Source organism: Aulonocara stuartgranti (genome assembly GCF_965226115.1).
Source record: "Aulonocara stuartgranti genome assembly, chromosome: 19".
In the NCBI taxonomy this organism is placed as follows: Eukaryota; Metazoa; Chordata; class Actinopteri; order Cichliformes; family Cichlidae; genus Aulonocara; species Aulonocara stuartgranti.
Window position 1 is genome coordinate 13,219,466 of NC_138955.1, and position 19,257 is coordinate 13,238,722.

The 19,257-nt window shown below is 40.9% G+C and overlaps 1 protein-coding gene across 2 annotated transcripts; it reads right to left on the reverse strand.

The window, feature by feature from the left end:
- Positions 1–6,862: 6,862 nt before the first annotated feature.
- On the reverse strand, positions 6,863–16,832 carry rbm25a (RNA binding motif protein 25a). 2 transcript variants are annotated; one of them, XM_082515173.1, is made up of 18 exons: positions 16,638–16,832; positions 16,243–16,366; positions 15,769–15,818; positions 15,352–15,522; positions 14,884–14,941; positions 14,360–14,520; positions 13,909–14,103; positions 13,698–13,781; positions 10,351–10,613; positions 9,647–9,758; positions 9,432–9,521; positions 9,239–9,312; positions 8,987–9,137; positions 8,391–8,793; positions 7,979–8,283; positions 7,782–7,880; positions 7,632–7,679; positions 6,863–7,352 (listed from the first exon to the last, which is right to left on the reverse strand). In XM_082515173.1, exons 2-18 carry the CDS (start codon positions 16,346–16,348, stop codon positions 7,260–7,262), a joined length of 2,463 nt encoding a protein of 820 aa, XP_082371299.1. In that variant the 5' UTR covers positions 16,349–16,366; positions 16,638–16,832; the 3' UTR covers positions 6,863–7,259. The 2 variants fall into 2 exon arrangements, with proteins under 2 accessions (XP_082371299.1, XP_082371300.1); XM_082515174.1 differs by having other exon boundaries at positions 6,864–7,352; positions 13,698–13,778; positions 16,638–16,831.
- Positions 16,833–19,257: the final 2,425 nt, after the last annotated feature.

The following is a 19,257-nucleotide window of genomic DNA, read 5'->3' on the forward strand; positions in this document are numbered from 1 at the left end:
GAGGCAGCAGTATTTGCAAGTGTAACTAAATTCCAGGCATTTTCCATCCTTCTTTTCATATCAGCTTTTTTCTAATTGTCAGTGTGAACCAAGGTGTCAGCAGCACCATTATAGTGCAAAAGTAGTGACCCAGCATAGATCAAATGTAAGCACAAAAGTAGCCAAGGTAGTGTTTTTCCTGGAAGTTTTAAGTGAAAGGATAAAGTATAAAGTAACTGCTTACCACTTTAGTTTAACAATGATTAATGAAATGTAACCGTGTAACTCATCAGCAGTCTGCACAGTATGGTCACATATTAAAACTGAAGAATATGTTGTACTTGTTGTAGTGTTTCATCATGGGTCCAGTTTTTACCCAGGTGCTTAAAGCCCTTCTTTACCCTCATGTAACACCAACAGTAATTTCCAACCACTATTTCCTGTTCCTGTCAGTCAAACAAACAGACGACAAACATCTTCTATAAACAGGAATAATGTCATTTTATCGGATTAGAAAACATCTAATCTAGCGTTGATATTACACTGCTGTTTAGTGTCTGGCTGATCTCAGTGTCACCAAAATATCTGCCCTACATGTCAAACAATGAGAGAACTTGAAACAGTAACATCACCTAGCAGCTTATTTTAATTAGTGCTAACGTTTTGTTTGCTGGCTAACATTGCTATTATTATAGTCACAGTTAATTGACTTTGAATAGCTTTATTTCAAAAGTAATTTTACAATTTCACAGCCATTTAGCTGTGTTAACTGTACATGCTGTAGGTCATAAGGCGTGCATGGATCATTTTTATAATCAGCCTCTTATCTTTTGTCCACCACAGACTTTGCCATGATAAATTGGTCAGTTGACAACCAGGAGCCGTACACCTTAACCTCAGAGGCCAGGACATCCAGGGGCAGTGTGAACACGCACTTGCTTAAGTGGGACGCAAGATGGACTATAGAGGGCCACCCCCTTGCCAGACAACCAAGTGCTGTCCCTGTCCACGGCCAGTGTGAGAAGGACTCTCACTAAAGTCAACCCACACAAAGCTGCTGGACCAGACAATATACCTGGACGCGTGCTCGGAGCCCGTGCTGACCAGCTGACTGATGTCCTAGCGGGCATCTTTAACATCTCCCTGAGTCAAGCTGTTGTGCCACAGTGCTTTAAAACCACCACCATCATACCTGTCCCCAGACCTTCCCAAAGCCTAATTACACAATGATTGCCTGAGCCTATTCTTGTTAAATGATGAAAAACTCAAAGGCACGTTTGGGCAGTGGATCTGTGTGAAATCACCAGCTTGCAAAACTAAATCAAAATGTGTGCAATTGATTCTAAAAATAGAAATCACAATAAAGTTCAACATTTACTAAAACCGCCATTCAGTCATCTGAGAATCTTTACTCATGAAATTATAACGGTTAGATGAATGTATATGCAGTGATTTACTGATCAATGATAAAAGGGGAGATTTATGCAATAACGAAGACTGTCATGAAAAGTATTTGGCATCTGATCTCCTGTAACCTGCGGAGCTAAGCTGTTTTACCAGCTCTGCTCTCTGATTTTTCTTTTATGAAAAAACACAAGTTGTCAAAGTTATTTGTTTGCAAATGTATTTCAGAAATATCGACATACTTTTTTTTAATCAGCAGAAACTTTATGTCAGTAGTGCAAAAACCTGCACTGATCTGACCTCATTTCTTCCTCATCCTGATTCCTGACCTGGGAAGGGAGAGAAATATTTGTTTTTGTTTGTCTTCTTGTTTTATTTAATTCCTTGTGGGATTTGGATCCAACACGTAAAGTATGCATATTATGCACACACACAAACACACATGCAGCTATTACCCATTTCTTGTATTCTTGAATAAAGACATTGATTTGACACATTTAATTAGCAGCCAATTGTTTTTATTGTTCAATTATTAAGAAAAAAGAAAAGGTGGGGGTGGGTGGGATGGAAAGTAAAGGGAGAGAGGAGAGAAAACCCCAACAATCCCCTCTGAGCAAGCACTAGGCGACAGTGGATAGGAAAAACTCCCTTTAAAATTAAAGGAAGAAACCTATGACAGAACCAGGCTCTAGAGGGGGCAGTCAACTGTCGGGACTGGTTGGGGGGTGACTGTGAAAAGAGGGGAGGGAGATGGGAGAGGTGTTAGTAGTTAAGGGGGGGGGGGATTAAGCTGGAGCAGAGGTGGGGGAAGAAGAGGTGACATTGGCAGTAGTGAAAGAAGGAGTGTTCTTCCTCCAGAAGAAGCAGAAGCGTTTTTTCTGTTTCTTCAGCTGCTTTTCCACGAGCACCTTTTTCTCGAGGATGAGGATTTTCAGCTCCTCGATTGTTTCGGTGTTTTGCTTCTGCAGCTTGTTGCATTTTTTCTCCACTTCTTCTATTTCAGCTTGTTTTTCTTCCAACCTTTCTTTCAGCACTTTAGATGTTGCCTCCTGTTTCTCAAACTCCTGGAGAAGAAGTTTTTCTTCTCTCTGCTTACTGACCAGCTGTTCTCTTTCTTGAAGCAGGTCTTGATATTTGTGCAGTGTCTCATTGAACTTTACCTGCAGCATCCTGTTGTTTCCCTCCATGAGCTGGAGTTGGCACTCCATGTCTCCCTGCTTTCTGTCCAGCTGGTCTTTCTCCTTAAGGATTTCTTTATTTTGTCGCAGAGCTTCATCAAGCTTTCCTTGCAAGCTTTCATTTTGTTGCTTGATGCTCTGAAGATTGGAATCCATTTCTTTTTGTTTGATTCCTTGTTCCCTTTTCTCTTGGAGGAGCTTCTCATTTGCTTGCTCTGTGCGATCAAGCCTTTTTTTCTCAACATTGTATATTAGCTCCATGTCTCGGAGGTTGCTGTGCAGCCCTCTCTTCTTCATGCCATCTTCTTTCTTCTCTTGGAGGAGTTTTCTATTTTGTCGAAGAGCTTCATCAAGCTTTCCTTGCAAGCTTTCATTGTGTTGCTTGATGCTCTGAAGCTTGGAATGCATTTCTTTCTCTTTTAACTCCTGTTGCCTTTTCTCTTGGAGAAGCTTTTCATTTTCTAGCAGTGTGCGATCAAGCTTTTTTTTGTATACACTGTACATTAGCTCCATTTCTTGGAGATTGCTGTGCAGCCCTCTCTTCTTCGTGCCATCTTGTTTCTTCTCTTGGACAAGTTTTTTATTTTGTTGCAGGGCTTCATCAAGCTTTCCTTGGAGCTCCTGGTTCTTTTTGTCCATGTCATGGAGATCTTGTTGTTTCTCCTCAATAATAGCTTCCTTTTCTTGAAGCTGGTATGACAACTTTTTTAGTTGAGCGCTCTTTTGCTCATTTTCCTCCATCAAGAACTTAATCTTCTCGGTGTTTCTGAGCGCTTCATCCTCCATTTCTTCCAAACGCTTTTCCTCTAGTTCCACTTGGTCACACCAAGGAAGAGAGGAAAGGGAAGAGTCTAGTGGCTCATCCCAGGGAAGAGTGTAGGGGTCAACTTCTTGTCCCTTTGGATTTGTTTGAGACATCTTGGGTCTGGATACAGTTAGAATTGCAAAGGATCCAAATATTTCAAAAGGCTTTTCTGGCGAACGGTTCAATGCTGCACACATCAAGGCTGCGAGAAACGGACTAAAAGTCGTTGCTCTTCACCCCTATTTATAGGTTTTTGGATCAAAGGATCAAAGGATCAGAATGGTGGTAAGATTCTATATGTGTGTGACGTCATAATTCTGTAAGGCAATGAGGTTGTCACATGATATTTTTGGAGGAGGGCATTTTTCAATTTGGACAAATTATCAATAAAGTTTCAATCTCTGTTATTTTCCCCAAAAAACGTGTTGTCGTAATAATGTTTTCTACTGTAATATGTGCCAACAGATGGCGCAGTTTAAAGTTGGCTGTTACTCTGCCCAGGCTGCTACCATAGAAGAAGAATGTAGACCAATAGTACTTTGACGATGTCCGCTGATCGTTTCCGTGTAAATCTTAGCACTGCTTTAGCCGTCAAGCTAAAGGTTTAGCTTCATACTGCCATATTTTCAGAGTAACAAAATATTTAAACGGTCTCAGATCATGGTGAGTATTTGAAAAAAATGTTTATTTAATGTGAAACCTGTGATGTGGAAAGGTTAGCAAGCGTAATTTTGCCTATTGTGTTATACACGGGTGCTTACATCCGAGTAGTGTTGATCTTTTCTAAGGTCCATGGGTTTATCCAACGAGCAGCTAAGTCACCGTTATATCTGTAATTTTGTGGGCAACGTCTTAATGCAAAAAAAAAAAATCCCGAAGCAACGAAGCAAAGACTAAAAAACCCCACAATGCGTTTTTAAGCTCTCTCTGCGTTCACTGCCTCTGCAAGTGTCAAACTTCCTCGCTTTAGCTGATGCTAACCAACATTAGCGCTTACGGTTCGTATATAAACACAACTGTCAGCCCTTCACTTTTGGTGCCGGTGTTGTGCCAAAGTAGTTACCCCCGTAATATGGATTACAGATAGGGGGGGGCACACATTTAGGCAGCCGATGCCACACAGCCTGATAAAATCTGTATCCCTCCATAACTTTTGCTGTGAATAAGACATGGTCTCCAAAGTTACTGTACTTATTGGTTATACTGAGATTGATTTTGCAAATAAACTCATTCGTGATAGCTTCGCTACAAAGTGTAAACCGAGTGTAAATTCACTGGAGAGCGACGTGTTTCCATGATCGCATCTGGTTTTACAGTATTATAGTATCAAAGTCTTTTTCTAGACAAAGTATTCCCAGCAGGTTATTTCAGTGTACAGTTTAAGGTAAACTGTCTTCCACACGGCACATTACAATGTCACGAAACTAATATTAAATTCATCAAGTCTGCTGTTTTCCAGCTTTTACTCTTTATCGCGTCGACTGCAGATCAGTGACAAGTAGCGTACAGAACGGAGCTGGGCAAGTGGCTCCTCCTACTTTGCGCGCTCCCGTGAATGGGGAAACAATTTTTGACGGGGGTAACTACTTTGGCACAACACCGGCAATAAGTCGGACTCGTTCCCGGTGGGTGATGGGCTCCGCCAGGGATGCCCTTTGTCTCCGGTTCTGTTCATAATTTTTATGGACAGGATTTCTAGGCGCAGCCAAGTGGCGGAGGGCTTTCGCTTTGGTAGCCTCAGAATCTCATCTCTGATTTTTGCGGATGATGTGGTTCTGTTGGCTTCATCGGGTGAGGGCCTCCAGCTCGCACTGGAACGGTTCACAGCCGAGTGTGAAGCAGCGGGAATGAGGATCAGCACCTCCAAATCTGAGGCCATGGTTCTCAGCCGGAAAAGGGTGGAGTGCCCACTCCGGGTCGGGGATGAGTTCCTGCCCCAAGTGGAGGAGTTCAAGTATCTCGGGGTCTTGTTCGCGAGTGATGGGAGAAGGGAGCCAGAGATCGACAGACGGATTGGGGCTGCAGCTGCAGTAATGCGGACGCTGCACCGGTCCGTCGTGGTGAAGAGGGAGCTGAGTGTAAAAGCGAAGCTCTCAATTTACCGGTCGATCTACGTCCCTACCCTCACCTATGGCCACGAGCTGTGGGTAGTGACCGAAAGAATGAGATCGCGGATACAAGCGGCAGAAATGAGCTTCCTCCGAAGGGTGGCTGGCCTCTCCCTTAGAGATAGGGTGAGAAGTTCGGCCATCCGGGAGGGGCTCAGAGTAGAGCAGTTGCTGCTCCACATCGAAAGGAGCCAGCTGAGGTGGTTCGGGCATCTGACAAGGATGCCCCCTGGGCGCCTCCTGGGTGAGGTGTTCCAGGCATGTCCCACCGGGAGGAGGCCCCGGGGCAGACCCAGGACACGCTGGAGAGATTATATCTCTCGGCTGGCCTGGGAACGCCTTGGTGTTCCCCCGGACAAGCTGGAGGAGGTGGCTGGGGAGAGGGAGGTCTGGGCCTCTTTGCTTAGGCTGCTGCCCCCGCGACCCGACCTCGAATAAAGCGGATGAAGATGGATGGATGGATGTATATAATGTTCTCTTTTTGCAGTCGAGGAGCGTGTCAAGACAGATTTCACTGCGTGTTGTACTCCTATAACTATGCATGTGACAAATAAAGGTTCTTGAATCTTCTTCGGTCTACTGGCTCTAATGGTCTCACTTCATATTACCCTCTGCCTAGCATCCTCCTCTATCACATCACCCCGTCTGCATGTCTTTCTTCACTGCATCCTCGACTCCTCTGTGGTCTTGCTCTTCTCCTGCTAGGCTACTCCATATTCATCATCGTTTTTACAGTATACCTACTATCCCTTCTCTGTACATGTCCAACTAACTGACAGTCCCTTACTTCTATCATTGCTCTTCTCTTCAAAACTCGCTTCCACCTGCTTCCTACTTTACACTACAGAGTAGGGAGAATAGGGAACATAATCTGCGAACATCATAGTCCACAGACACTGCTGCTTGACCTTATTTTTCCACCTGCCTATCACTATTGCAAAAAGGACAGGTCTCAGTGCTGAACCCTGTGGCACCCCACTCACCCTTTCTCATACATGTCCTACACCACCATCAGGTACTTCGTCGCCACTCCAGTCTTCCACATGCAATATTACAGTTCCTCTCCAGGCATCCTAGCATATGCTTTGTCTAGATAATAAGATGATAATAAAAGATAACCTATTTGCATCGAAATAAAGTAAAAAAGGTGGTGACCAGAAAATATAAGTATGGCTTCATGCCAACAAAGAGCACTATAGACGTTTCCTTTGAGAGAGGTGATTGAGAAGAATAGGGGTCAGAAGGCGTAAACCAGGTACATACATTTACTGCAGTAATCACATCTGTATATGGAAGTGACCCCAATTAAGTTTTTGGTGTTTGAAAATAATGTCATAATTCAAAAACAGCTAATAATTATTAACAACACAATCAAAAAAAACACTGTTTTTTTGTTTTGTTTTGTTTTTTAAAAAAAAGCATGTTTATTAGTTCACACAATGGAGTAGTGCCTCCAAACAACACCACCAAATTAAAGCAGAATGTGTCCAACACATTGTAGAACAGATGGATGAAATTCCTCCTGAACGGCATTAACAAATAAAAGAATTACAACCAAAGTTTTTTTTTCCATGCAGCACATTAGTTTCCAAACCCTTTCAGTTCACAATTTTGACTTTCTCACGCACACTCTCTCACACACTCTCTCACACACACACACACACAAGGCAGCAGCTCTTTGCCGATGGAATGGAGCGCCGTGTGGGCATGTTCACAGTCTGCTGGACCAGAAAACTGCAGACAGTAGAACTGAAAGCTCAGGAAGTCAGTCAGAGTCGCGTTTACTTATTTGACCAGTCCAATCTTCTTTGCTTCTGTTTCATATATCAGTAACCTCCACATTTTTACTATGAAGACTTCTGCTTCTTCATCAAGAACCTAAAGACAAAAAGTTCAGTTAAACATACTATATATTACAAAGCTGAATGTATTCAATGAGTCAGCACATGTATACAATGTGACTGTCACCAACCATTTTAAGACAGACCAGTCTGGTTTTAAACTGACAGTTTTTCCTTTTTTTGGTTAGTCATCCACTTAATCGACAATGTGTGGTACAGACCATTCAAGGACCATTCAACTGGGTTTCAGTCCCAAAAGATGGATTACATATGTAAGATGTTTAAAGACTTAGGATCCAGGCAAAGTTCAACTTACCATAGCAACATCATCAAGAATACCCTGAGGAGTGCTATGTGCCATTACCTGATCAGAAAAGAAAAATATTAACTAGAGTGAGCAACAAGCCCAACAATTCAACACCACAAGCTTAAAGATACAGATAAACTTCAAAGGATAATAACTGACCTTGGAGCAGACAAAATCAACCAATGTAGCTTCCTCCTCTCCAATGTACTCTATAATCTTCTTATTAATCCACGGTCTAATGCGGCGATCCATCAGAGTCTATGGAAAGCAAATCAAAACAAAACATAACATAACTAATAACTAAAATATCAAGCTATGAAAATAAGTGCAATTTCAAAATATGCCAAGCCTTTTACCGAATCAACCATTGCCCAGTCCAAAGGATAGGAGAAGAGCTCTGGCCTGGCAGTGGGGATCTTCTCTATAAGGCTTTTTATGTGTTTCCGTTTCTCCTCTGTGTTAATGCTGCCTTTGGCCCCTGAAATTTCTGCTCCATCAAGCCCCAGACTCTTTTCATCATCACCATAGTCCAGTGGAACCAGTTTCCTTTTGCGAGGCTGCTCATCTGCCTCCTCTTCGTCAAACTTGTTGAAAACACTGTCCACAGTTGCTAATTTCTTTCGCTTTCCTGCGCTGAGCTGACTCGGACTGTTGGTGGCACCTGTAGGAGAAAAAAAAAATCATCAGGAAATACTATTTACTCTGGGAAAAAGCAGTGCCATTAAACAACAGATCTGTATGTGTGTTTTGCTTCGTTGCTGTACTCACCCAGCTTGAGGCTGAGGCCAATCTTGGGCCGGTGTTCCTCTGGAGGTTGGACCTCTGGAGTGTTCTCGCCTGGAATTATGATGCCACAAAGAGACTCATTTCCGGGGGTGTTTGGAGTAACGTTTCCACTGGCAGAAGACACAGAAGGAGCAGTGGTGATTGGTCGCATGGCGGGTTTGAGTTGCGGCTTGGCTTCTTGTGAGTCCTCGCCGTCGCGGTAATCATCTTCATCTGCCTCTTCCACATCGTCATCTGAATGCTGCGGGGGAACTTGAGGCTCCGGCTCCACAGGCCTTCCGGACCCCCTCTTCTCCCGCTCCTTGTGAGTTTTCTCCTGGTTCACATCCTCCTCCGGTTCAAGTTTCAGAGGTGGCTGTCGTCTGCGCTCTGCTTCCTCCTCCATCTACACAAATATGTAACACATTAAGCAACCTCAGGATATTGTTGTTGACTGGTGGACTGGCATATTAATATTAAATGCATAAACATCATTACAGAACAAGCAAAAAAGCTGTAATTCTGCAAAACAAACTAAAGATCTCTGAGTCTATCAAATGTCTTTGTCAGAGGTTAGGGAAAGTTCCAGGTGGATTTACTCTCTGTAATTCAGCATCAGGATCAGGGTGACCCTCAGCGAGAAGTCTTTGTCTAATTTCCTCCAGCTCCTCCTTCTCCCTCTTCCGGTCACGTTCATCCAACTCGATCTCCTTTTCTCTGTCACGAAGACGCTTCTGCAATGCGCTGCCCCTAAAAAAAAAAAAAAAAAAAAAAATTAGCATTAACGTAAAGTAATGACAAAAGGCATTAAAAGCATTAAAACATTTTAAAATGCAAATTAACATAATCACCTGTAATATTTCGGGTCATCCCTGTCATCATCATAGTCTTCAAGGAACTCTTTGAGCCTTTTGGCTTCTTTCATCTGATTTTATGCACAAAATGAAACCGTAAACAGTAAATCAAGCCTTCTGTTTCCACGTATCTGAAATAATAAATAGTCTAAAACTCGTATTATGCAGCGTGGCATGCATTCTTGTATACCATTTCACGACGCCTCTCTTCTTCTCGCTCAGCATCTTTGCTATAGTCACGGGCCTTCTTCCTCTCTCTGACCTCCCAATTTTTCAGGCGCTTTAAGAAGGCACAGAAAAGAAATTCCAATCAGTAATCTGTCAAACATTAACAGTAATTTGCTTATGTGCAGTTATTTAAATGAACATTTCATCAAATCAAAATGGGAGAGATGATAAACATACTTCTTGATAAGCTGCTTCCTTATCTCTAAGCCTCCTCTCAAGTCTCCGCCGCTCATACATGTCCTCCTCATCTTCTTCGCGGTCTCGTTTTTTATCGTCTCTAGACCTCTCTCTGTTAAAATAATAATGGGTTACTGATCTGTGAAGTTCATCTTTATATCAAATGAAGTTGAAACGCAATCATTTCAAGGGTATTTGCCCATAGCCAGTGCCAACTGCTGAATACATTTCACTACAGTGTTTTCATTAGTTATTTTGTGATATGGATAGTTTCTACAAATGATCAACTGAACACAACACTCCCCAAAAATAAAAAAGTTCCTTAACAGCCTCCAACAAATCCTCATTGGTTTCATTTACAGCTACCAAATGAGTCTTTCATTGTAGCGTTAAAAAAAAACAAAAACAAAAACAAAAAAAACTTGCAAAGCCCTAAAGTGGGGAACAAGAATTCATATCTAGCATATCTTTAAATCACAGATAATGAATTATGTTACCAGTATTATGCCACATGCATTGATAAGTCATAACACAATGTGGAGAAACTTATGAGTGGATCTTGAGGTCTGTTGTTAGAAACAGCTGGAGCCAACGACCTTTTGATTTCTCAAAGTCCAAACCGTTAGAATTAAGAGACGGCCCTTTAGATGAGTCACAACCGTTTGTGTGTAAGCCAGAACAAACCATCTTGCATTAGAACTGACCTCGATCTGCTGCGAGCTTCACTGACATCTCGACTCCTCTCCCTCTCCCGCTCCTTCGTCCTCTCGCGTTCACGATCCCTCTCTCGCTCACGGTCGCGGTCCCGGTCTCTTTCCCGCTCCTTGTCCCTCTCTCTCTCTCTTTCCTTCTCTTTCTCGCGATCGCGGCGCTCCCTCTCCCGCTCCCGCTCTTTGTCTCTCTCCCTCCTTTCTCTCTCCAGCTCCAGGCGTTCCTTTTCTTTTTTGCCTTTTTCCTCCTCCAATTTCTGCAGGAGCCCACATGGGAAAAGAAAATGAAACTGCATTAGAAGATGCAAAAGGTGAAAAAAAGATCATCATACTAAATTAAATAAACAAGTTATCGGCAAAAAATGGTTTACACTGCCGGTTTCAGAAATGCTCACGTTCTACCATGACTCATTGTTTGGGGGGAGGTTGGCTGCTCCAAGTCAGGAAGTGGTTTCCTCCAGGAAGAGTGGTCTGCAGCTTGAGCAGGTTTAATGTATATACTGCTCAATTTCAGGACACACTTATATAAAACCATAAATGACAGTATATTCTTGAAATACCTAACAAACTGGGGATGTCACAGCTCATATGAGGGGTTTCACCAAAGAAACATTTCCAGTGTTATTGTAAACACTTACAGTCTTCTTTTCCTGTGCAAAGAGATAATTTCTTGTTCTGGCTCCAGTATTTGACCTCCCTTCTTTATCAGATTTGTACAGAATAAATAACAGGCCAACTCAACCTCTGCTGTTACGATGGGCTCTATGGTGATCTGGGATTATTATCCGATATCAAAAGGCAAATAAGTACTGGTCAAACCAACATCTGAATGTTTTCCAATTCAAAGTGTACTCGTGACTGCGGATAAGGGACAGATTTGGCCTGAAATGCATATGCATAGGATTTTACTGGAAATGGGGGTTTCATATGGCTTGTGGTAAGTAAAAAAAAACAAAAACAACAAACTGAAGCCAGCTTTGAACCTTTTTTAACTTAAGGTCATGAAGATCTAACTATAAACTTGAGATCTCCACTATATAATGCACTGGTTGTACCTATAGGTGCCAAGTGGATTAAAACAAGCCTAAGCTTAACACGGCAAATGGCGTAACTAAGTAAATTACATAATCGGCCCCCACGTGTTTTCTACATGGTCATTTGAGAAGGAGGAAAGCAATGCCTGACTGCAGTGCAAGTGATCCCCTAGAGCAGTGTGGGACTTCAGTATGAAGCCAAACTACTAAATAATAATTTGAACACCATTTTATTTATCTGTAAAGGCAATCACAGCTCACTGGTTCTCACAGCCGTCCATTGACAATCTCAGTAAACAAAGTTTGACCCATTTTTCTACATTCTCACTAGATAACATTTAAATCATGTTCCACAGTCTGTTCTGGAGCTACTGGTGCAAAACTTACAGATGATGAACTAGGGTTTCAGCACTTCTCTGCCCCTACACATCCTACAGGCTACATGTAGAAGGAAAAGCAGGTCAAGAGCAAAGTCAATATAATCAGGAAAAAAAAAAGAAGTCCAAACGATTCCTGCGAAGCAGTTTCATCTTATTACAACTCATCCACATAAATAGCATCCACATCTGTTTGTTTTTAAAGTCAATGCAAATCAGATACTGCATTTCATTTTGCCACAAAGAAATTAGTGAAGCAGTCTTACCGCCAGGTTGTGGTGTCTGTCTGGTCTCACCAACCCAATTTAAAAATAAAAAATAAAAAAGGAAAAAAAATAAACCCTTCAGAGTCAGACCCACAGTTCAAACAGACCTGTGGCTGATTTAAAAAAAATATATATACCAGCTGGTAGCTTTGTGGATCTGGACTGGTTAACAACATAAACTACCACATGTTAAATGTGGGTCTGACAGCTATTAACTAAAAAAAAAGAAAAAAAAAAAAAGGACCACAGAGGAGGAAACTACAAAACTGTAATTTAACTCAAGTCTGCACACCATTTTAGCATTTCTACCTTCGCTCCGAAGGGAGGGCTTTGACAGATACACATTATTTGTTTTGAAACAGTTTTTCCCTAACCTACCTACAACTTACCTCCTGTATTAAACTAGTTAGTAGTGAGTTTGAAACATACTAATTGGAAAACAATTTTAAAACATTGCCATGAGCAGGTTCCTAACATACTGTGTGTTTGATGTGGTGTGAGGCTTGTTCCCCTTTGTTGATGGAAGTTTTTTTTAGTATATAACATCAATTGTCCTCAGTTCCAGTACAAAGTCACAACGTTTTGGGTTTCGTTAGTAGCCCTATAACTTCTTTTAAAAATACTGATAAGAGAACCTTGTTTTAAAAAGCGACAAAGAAAACAGTTGAATGGTATTCATACTAAAATATCCCTGCAGCTTATTCCTCCTTATTTATGTTTGCATACTTTATTTATGCATTGTCTCATTGTGGTGTAAATTTCTAAGGGTTAACAAACAAACAAAAAAAACAAACAAACAAAAAAAAACCAAAACAGAAACAGCAAAGCAATTACTTACCTTGCAAGTCTTCAGACCGCAGAGTGCTGTGAAGGGGCGCTCCCTGCTTCAGTAATACTACAGGCTGCAGTTCAAACTGCTGCAGTGGTTAGGCTCTTTCAGGCTCTGTGTGTTTTTTAAACACGCTATTTATCATATGAGGACATGCAGAGGTTCACTGAGCTGCCCGACCTTCTTAAACATGATTCACTGTAATCACAACCTGCTAGGAATTTGTCCAGCATCACTTTTTTTGACAACCTTAGTGCAAGTCGACTGAGAGCCAGCTGCCCCTCTGCAAACCCTCCAGAAGGGAGCGCCCAAAATGAGTAGAGAAGAAATAAAAGATCATACTTACATCCTATCCTCGCAACTTTTTCCCAAAGCTGAGATTCTGAGATTCATCTTGCTCTAGTCACCAAATGAACTCTACCATATTGGTGGGGTTTAATCAATAGATTAGCTTTGGTTGGAATTTCACATTGTGTCCATGCACTCTGTGTGATGAATTTAGCTTGTGAAGAGCGAAATATTTTAGTCTCAATCAGTACTGTGAACAGTGACAACTCGTGGCCAGTTTGGAAATACTGACATGTACTATAAAGTAATCAATCGGTGGCTGAAGTATTAATGGATCATAAATCAACATCAACTACGTTCTGTACCCTTTGAATTCCACTAGCTACTCTAAGAACTTACTGACTACCAAAAGACTTTGTTTGACAGAAACAGAATAGTCTTAAACTGCAGATCCATTTTGCGTTAGAGGAATTTCTACTAACAAATGTGGAGGATTTCTTCTTCAAAACCTAAATTACACAGTAACAAGAGCAGTCTGATACATTACCTTGTGTGTGTCCCGGAATTTACTGATCTCTCTGGAAATCAAGTCTCTCTTGTCATCCTCCATCTCCATGGCATTGATATCCTCCTTACACAAAGTGAAGAGAGAAAGGAAACAAACACACTAAGCACTCCAAAAAAAAAATTTAATACTACAACAGCCAGAGCCATGCTCCAGCCCCTTCTCCTCCCCGTGTGCATCATGCAAAGACTACCTCCTCTTTCTTCTCTTTCCGCTTCTTGATGCGAGGCTGACTGTCAGGATCCTGTGAGGGAGCATTAAGCTCACTTGCATACTCTCGGATGAGGACATCTATTGCCCCCTTCACAGCCTGGTCTCTACGCAGGGTTTCTTCATCAAGAACCTCCTCTTCGTCTTCATCCCCGTTTTTCCCGCTGCCACCGACTCCCTATTGATTAGATTGAGAAAGATTTGGAGACAAGAGAGGTAAGGCTGCCAGCTTGCTAAGTTGGAAGGAATAAAAGAGGAAGACCTCAGAAGAGGTTTGTGGATTTAATAAAAGAGGAAATGGAGTGGGTTGGTGTGAAAGAGGAGGACGCTAGGAATACGATGAGATGGAGGCAGATGAGCCACTGTGGTGACCTCTAAATGTAGCTTCCAAAAGAAAAGGAAGAGTCAAAATAAAAGACAGATGAGCAGCATACCCCATTTGCACTCCTCTTCTTGGCCTTCCACTCATCTAGCTGAGCCTTAGTCTTGGCATCGACCTTCACCAACAGCTTCTTATCACCCAAGAGCAACTCATGCAGGAGTCTGAGGGCTCGCAGTGTGGATTCAGGCTCCTTATACTCACAGAAACCAAAAGCTTGCAGGAGTTAAGACGAAAACAAAGTTAGTTCACAAGGTTTTCAAATTCAGCCCACGAAGATATTTGATAACTTTTTTTTGTTAGAAAAAATGGAGTAAACATATGGGGAAAAACAAGAATCTGACATTCAATTTCAAATGTCCTAATTCTCCAAATCACTGATTGACTGACTATACCAGAGAAATGACCAAAAACCACATACATAAAATTAACATGTGAAAATAGGTCTTTAAGCATGATAAATAAGAGGGTAAGTATGTTTAACAGGATTTAAAATTCTAGGAGTGTCATCCCTGTGCACCATCCCATGCACAAACACCAAAAAAGGTTTAAAATGTGCTTTTGTTTTTGTGCTGTTACCTTGAAGTTTCCCAGAGGCACCCTGGACCCTTTTCCAGCTTAGAACAATACCACATTTCTATATTCAAAGAGAACAGAAAACAAGGATTTTTTGTGTTTAGTAGTCCAGATAATTACAATAATTAACAAGTAAATGATCACATATAAAACACTATTGTTGTATCCCTATAACAATACTTGTGATCAAATATGATGAAAACCTCACTCCTTTTTACTTTTATTATACGTTGGAGATTTGCATTTGACTAAAACAAGAATAAATGTCTGTCACCTGCAACTCCTGAACCACTGTCATCTTTTAAATATTATTATGACTGCAACCTCTAAATATTTAAAGTGCTCTCATAAAAAAAATAAAGATTTGTCTAGCTGCAGACAGATTTTATTCCAAATTGATAATTGTTTCACATGAAAAGATCACTAACGTACATTAACCGGATTATTCCAGTTGAGTAACAGTAAACTTACAGCCAGAAGCTGCCTGACCAACATGTCAGATGCCTTTTCAGAAATGTTGCCCACAAATACAGTGGTGGTGGGGCCGCCACCATCCTCCGTATCCTTGGCTCTGATCGTGCCAGGCTCTTTCTTCGGAGTCATCGGCTTCTGTGCTACAGCAACTGTGGCTGGAACGAGCACCTGCAAAATAAATTTGATGTATGCAAATGTCACTCTTATTCAGAGTAACACCAAAGCAAACCAAAAAAAATGCAAATACAACAAGCAACCGATGGCGAGCATAGGGGTTTTATTCTTTAACAATATAATATAATAATAATATTAATAATAATAAAAAAAGAATTCCACCAGGCATCATTGTTAATATGTGCAAGTATGTTTTTAATAGTAGGTAGGTTATTCAGAATGCTCCTGCTTCGAACTCACTGTGGGTGTGGGGGTCACTACACCCATATGAACCGGTATCATAGGAGTCCCTGAAAACAGAAACAAAATACAGCACTCAGTCAGGTGTTATGTATATTATAACAGATAATATACATAACTGCATGTAAAATTCCCAAAGCCAATAACAAAAAAAGTGATCTGCAATTTTAACATTTAATTTTCTGAATATTAAATGTTAAGGTAATTTTCCTGTAACATTCCTCAATCTCTCTCTCTCTCTCTGGGGTATTAAGTTATGTCAGTTTATTGGGCCTTTAGGTATCTTACTTCTCAACAGTTATCTATGTGCACTCATTTTCAAAGAAATTCTACCGTCAACTGATGCTTCACCCACATTATGTGGTTGTAGATTTAGATCACCCTGCTGCTTTTCCTTGAATGTCACAGAGCTGCCACTTCACAGTGTGTTCCTTAAAAAGGCTACAGAGCAAGTTTAAAAAAACTTTTCAATACCTGGTGGGACTGCAGGAGCAAAGCCTGCATACTGTGGAGGGGGGATCCTAGGTGGTAACTGTGGGATACCAATCTGCTGGCGGTTTATCGGAGGAGGATACGACATCCTGAAGACTCCAGAAACCTACCTACAGAGGAGAAAAGATATTTAGCAAATTAGCAAAACATCAGAGGAACATTTCTTTATGTCCTCGGGCTTTTGTTAAGATCATGACAGTAGTATTTTTCACAAGGATAGACAAAATGATCGTTAGTATGACCAACTGAGCAGGTAGGATATCTGCTCACCCACGTAAAAGCAGCTACATTAACTAGCTAAATTAGCTGAGACTGGCTAACGCTACTCTGTGGCCTTGCTGCTAAATATTAGCTGCAGCGGTCAAGCACGGATTTACCTACCCGGTACACCAAGAGTAAAATAAAACTGGAGCCTAATTACGGAGTTAATTGTCCAAATAAAGCCCAGTTAAAGTCAACTGACAGAAAAGCCCAACGCTAATGATTAGCGTTGTAATTTTCATCGGTGAGCAACGAGAACCTCTACGGATACAAATAACTGGGACCGATTCTTTTCCGAAATGAATCATGGGAAAACATCGTCACACGTTTTCTTTGTTGCCCTGTTTTTAGTCTGGCAGGCAGGAAACACACCCGCGTGTCCTAAATAAAAAATAACGGGACTTTACAAATGTGCTAAATAAATTAAAAAAAAACAAAAACAGAACAGTTATCTGAACTTTGCTTTCAATGTGGAAAAAAATAGAGAGGGAAAAATATGACAAAGGATTCTAAAATATAAAAAGGGGTTGATCATAGAATTAGAGACATTAGCTTATAGAACAAATTAAATATACATATTTATTTGTGTAGTAAATGGTAAATGGCCTGTATTTGTATAGCACTTTACTTAGTCCCCAAGGACCCCAAAGCGCTTTACACTACATTCAGTCATCCACCTGTTCACACACTGGTGATGGCAAGCTACATTGTAGCCACAGCTACGCACTTTGTAAATGTTTTCTATGAGAAATGTGGATTACATTGTTAGTTAATGAAAATTAAGACTGATACAATCAGAATAACATTTATAATTTGTTGCAAATTACTATACACTATGTGTCTAGTTATATACAGTGCAAAAGCCTTGAGCCATCCTACATTCCTCTGTATTTTGCATCTAAGGAGGCAGATTTTATTGTAATTTTTAATAAAAAATAAAAGAAAGAAAAAAGAAAGAAAAAAATCCCAAAGATAACACAGTTTGACAAACTTAAACAGCAATGATTTACAAAAAGATATATATATTAGCTGAAAACTTGGCATATCTCTGCATGTTTTGCAGAAAATCTATCTAAAGCAAATGAACAGTATCTGAATATCATGTCCTTAAGAAACAGATAAATAATTCCAGCAAAGACCAGATACAGGACCTGAGAGACGCATCAAGCCCTTCAGTTGATCCAGCTGCTGTTCACTGAAGCCTCATCAGAAAATATCTCAGTGGAATGGAAGTGGAAGCCGTGTGGGATCATTTTGACAGAGAACAGAACAAAAGTAGCCGACATCTAAAGAAGAACTTTGAATGTCTTTCAAGAAACCTGGAGAACTATTCCTGAAGGCTACCTAAAGAAATTACAAGAAATCTTACCTGAGAATGTTCAGCCTGTGTTTAAGAATAAAGGTGGTCATACAACCCCACAAACACGTAAGCACATTAGAATTGTACAAGCATTTATTTATTTTTTAAGTGGACACATCATGAATGTGTGCTTTTAGGATGCCCTGTCTGAGTTTCTGAGCTTTAGTTTTGTATACAAGCACAACAAGTGCAACAGATGAAGAGTACAGGAACTCACAAGTGCTGCTGAAAACAACAGGTTCCTGTACAGAAGACACAGAAGTAGAAAAAAGCCTGCCCATGAAAATAAATCGGCAAGGGCCCACCTAAAATTTGTTCCTAATGGTCTGTAACTAATGATACAGTCATTGCTGTACTTACTTCTCATTTTCCTAGTAAAATATGAAGAAATTAGACTTTTGCACAGTACTCAAAGTACAAAGAATTTTCAAGTCCCAGCTTGGGTTTGTCCCTAGTCTCCAATAATTGTCCAAATAGGACCCAGAACATCAGGATGAAATCCAATCCAATCCAAGGTTTTTCCTGGCAAGCCTTACTGAGGGCTAAAAAAATTAACAATATAACTTTTGTATCTCTACTTTTAGACGCTTGGTGGCGCTAAAGTCTTACTTTCGTAAATTTGTAACTACAGGACCCTGTTTTACAAGAACCAGTCGCTTACGGTCAGCCTTACCAGAACTAGGAAGATGATAAGATGAGTATCTCAGTGGCATGACTGACATGAAATAGCATGTCTTCATGTGATGTTACAATCGTACTTTCCCTTTCGTTTCCTTTATTTTCTTTCAAGAGCAAAATCGTGACCGTAGACTATTTGCTGAGAGAAAACAAACATGTTTCGGTGCCACCCAAGTGTTCATTTCGATCACGTGAAAGTTCCTTTTAATTTGTTTGTGAAACGACAGAGAGGCCTTGGACTTTTTTTATTTTCACTTCCAATTTTACATTTTACTGAGGATAAGAAAAATATTTAGGATTCATCTTTATTGCCATTACACATGTATAAATACAGTTTACATCTAATCGGACGTGCAAGAGCAGTAAGTGCAATAGAAGAAGATTATATAGTAATCAACCAGTAATCAGTAATCAGTAATCAATGTGACATAGACCGCAGCCTCCAGGCTGGGCACACAGCAGTAGGGAGGCAAAGAAGCCCCCCAGCCAGGCTTCACACCATAGACAATTGCCTTCAGATGACCCCAAAGATAAAAGTCTAAGGGGGTCAGATCAGGAGACATTGGGGGCCATTTAACTGGCCCACGACGACCAATCCACTTTCCAGGAAACTGTTCATCTAGGAATGCTCGGACCTGGCACCCATAATGTGGTGGTGCACCATCTTGCTGGAAAAACTCAGGGAATGTGCCAGCTTC

Excerpts from the sequence above, each read along its gene's own strand:
- rbm25a (XM_082515173.1), bottom strand. The coding sequence starts at position 16,348 with ATGTCGTATCCTCCTCCGATAAACCGCCAGCAGATTGGTATCCCACAG. Across the intron at positions 9,759-10,350 it reads GAAGCTCGCAGCAGATCGAG|AGAGAGGTCTAGAGACGATA; the intron begins GTCAGTTCTAAT and ends TTATTTTAACAG. Across the intron at positions 7,680-7,781 it reads TTGATTTTGTCTGCTCCAAG|GTAATGGCACATAGCACTCC; the intron begins GTCAGTTATTAT and ends TTTTCTGATCAG.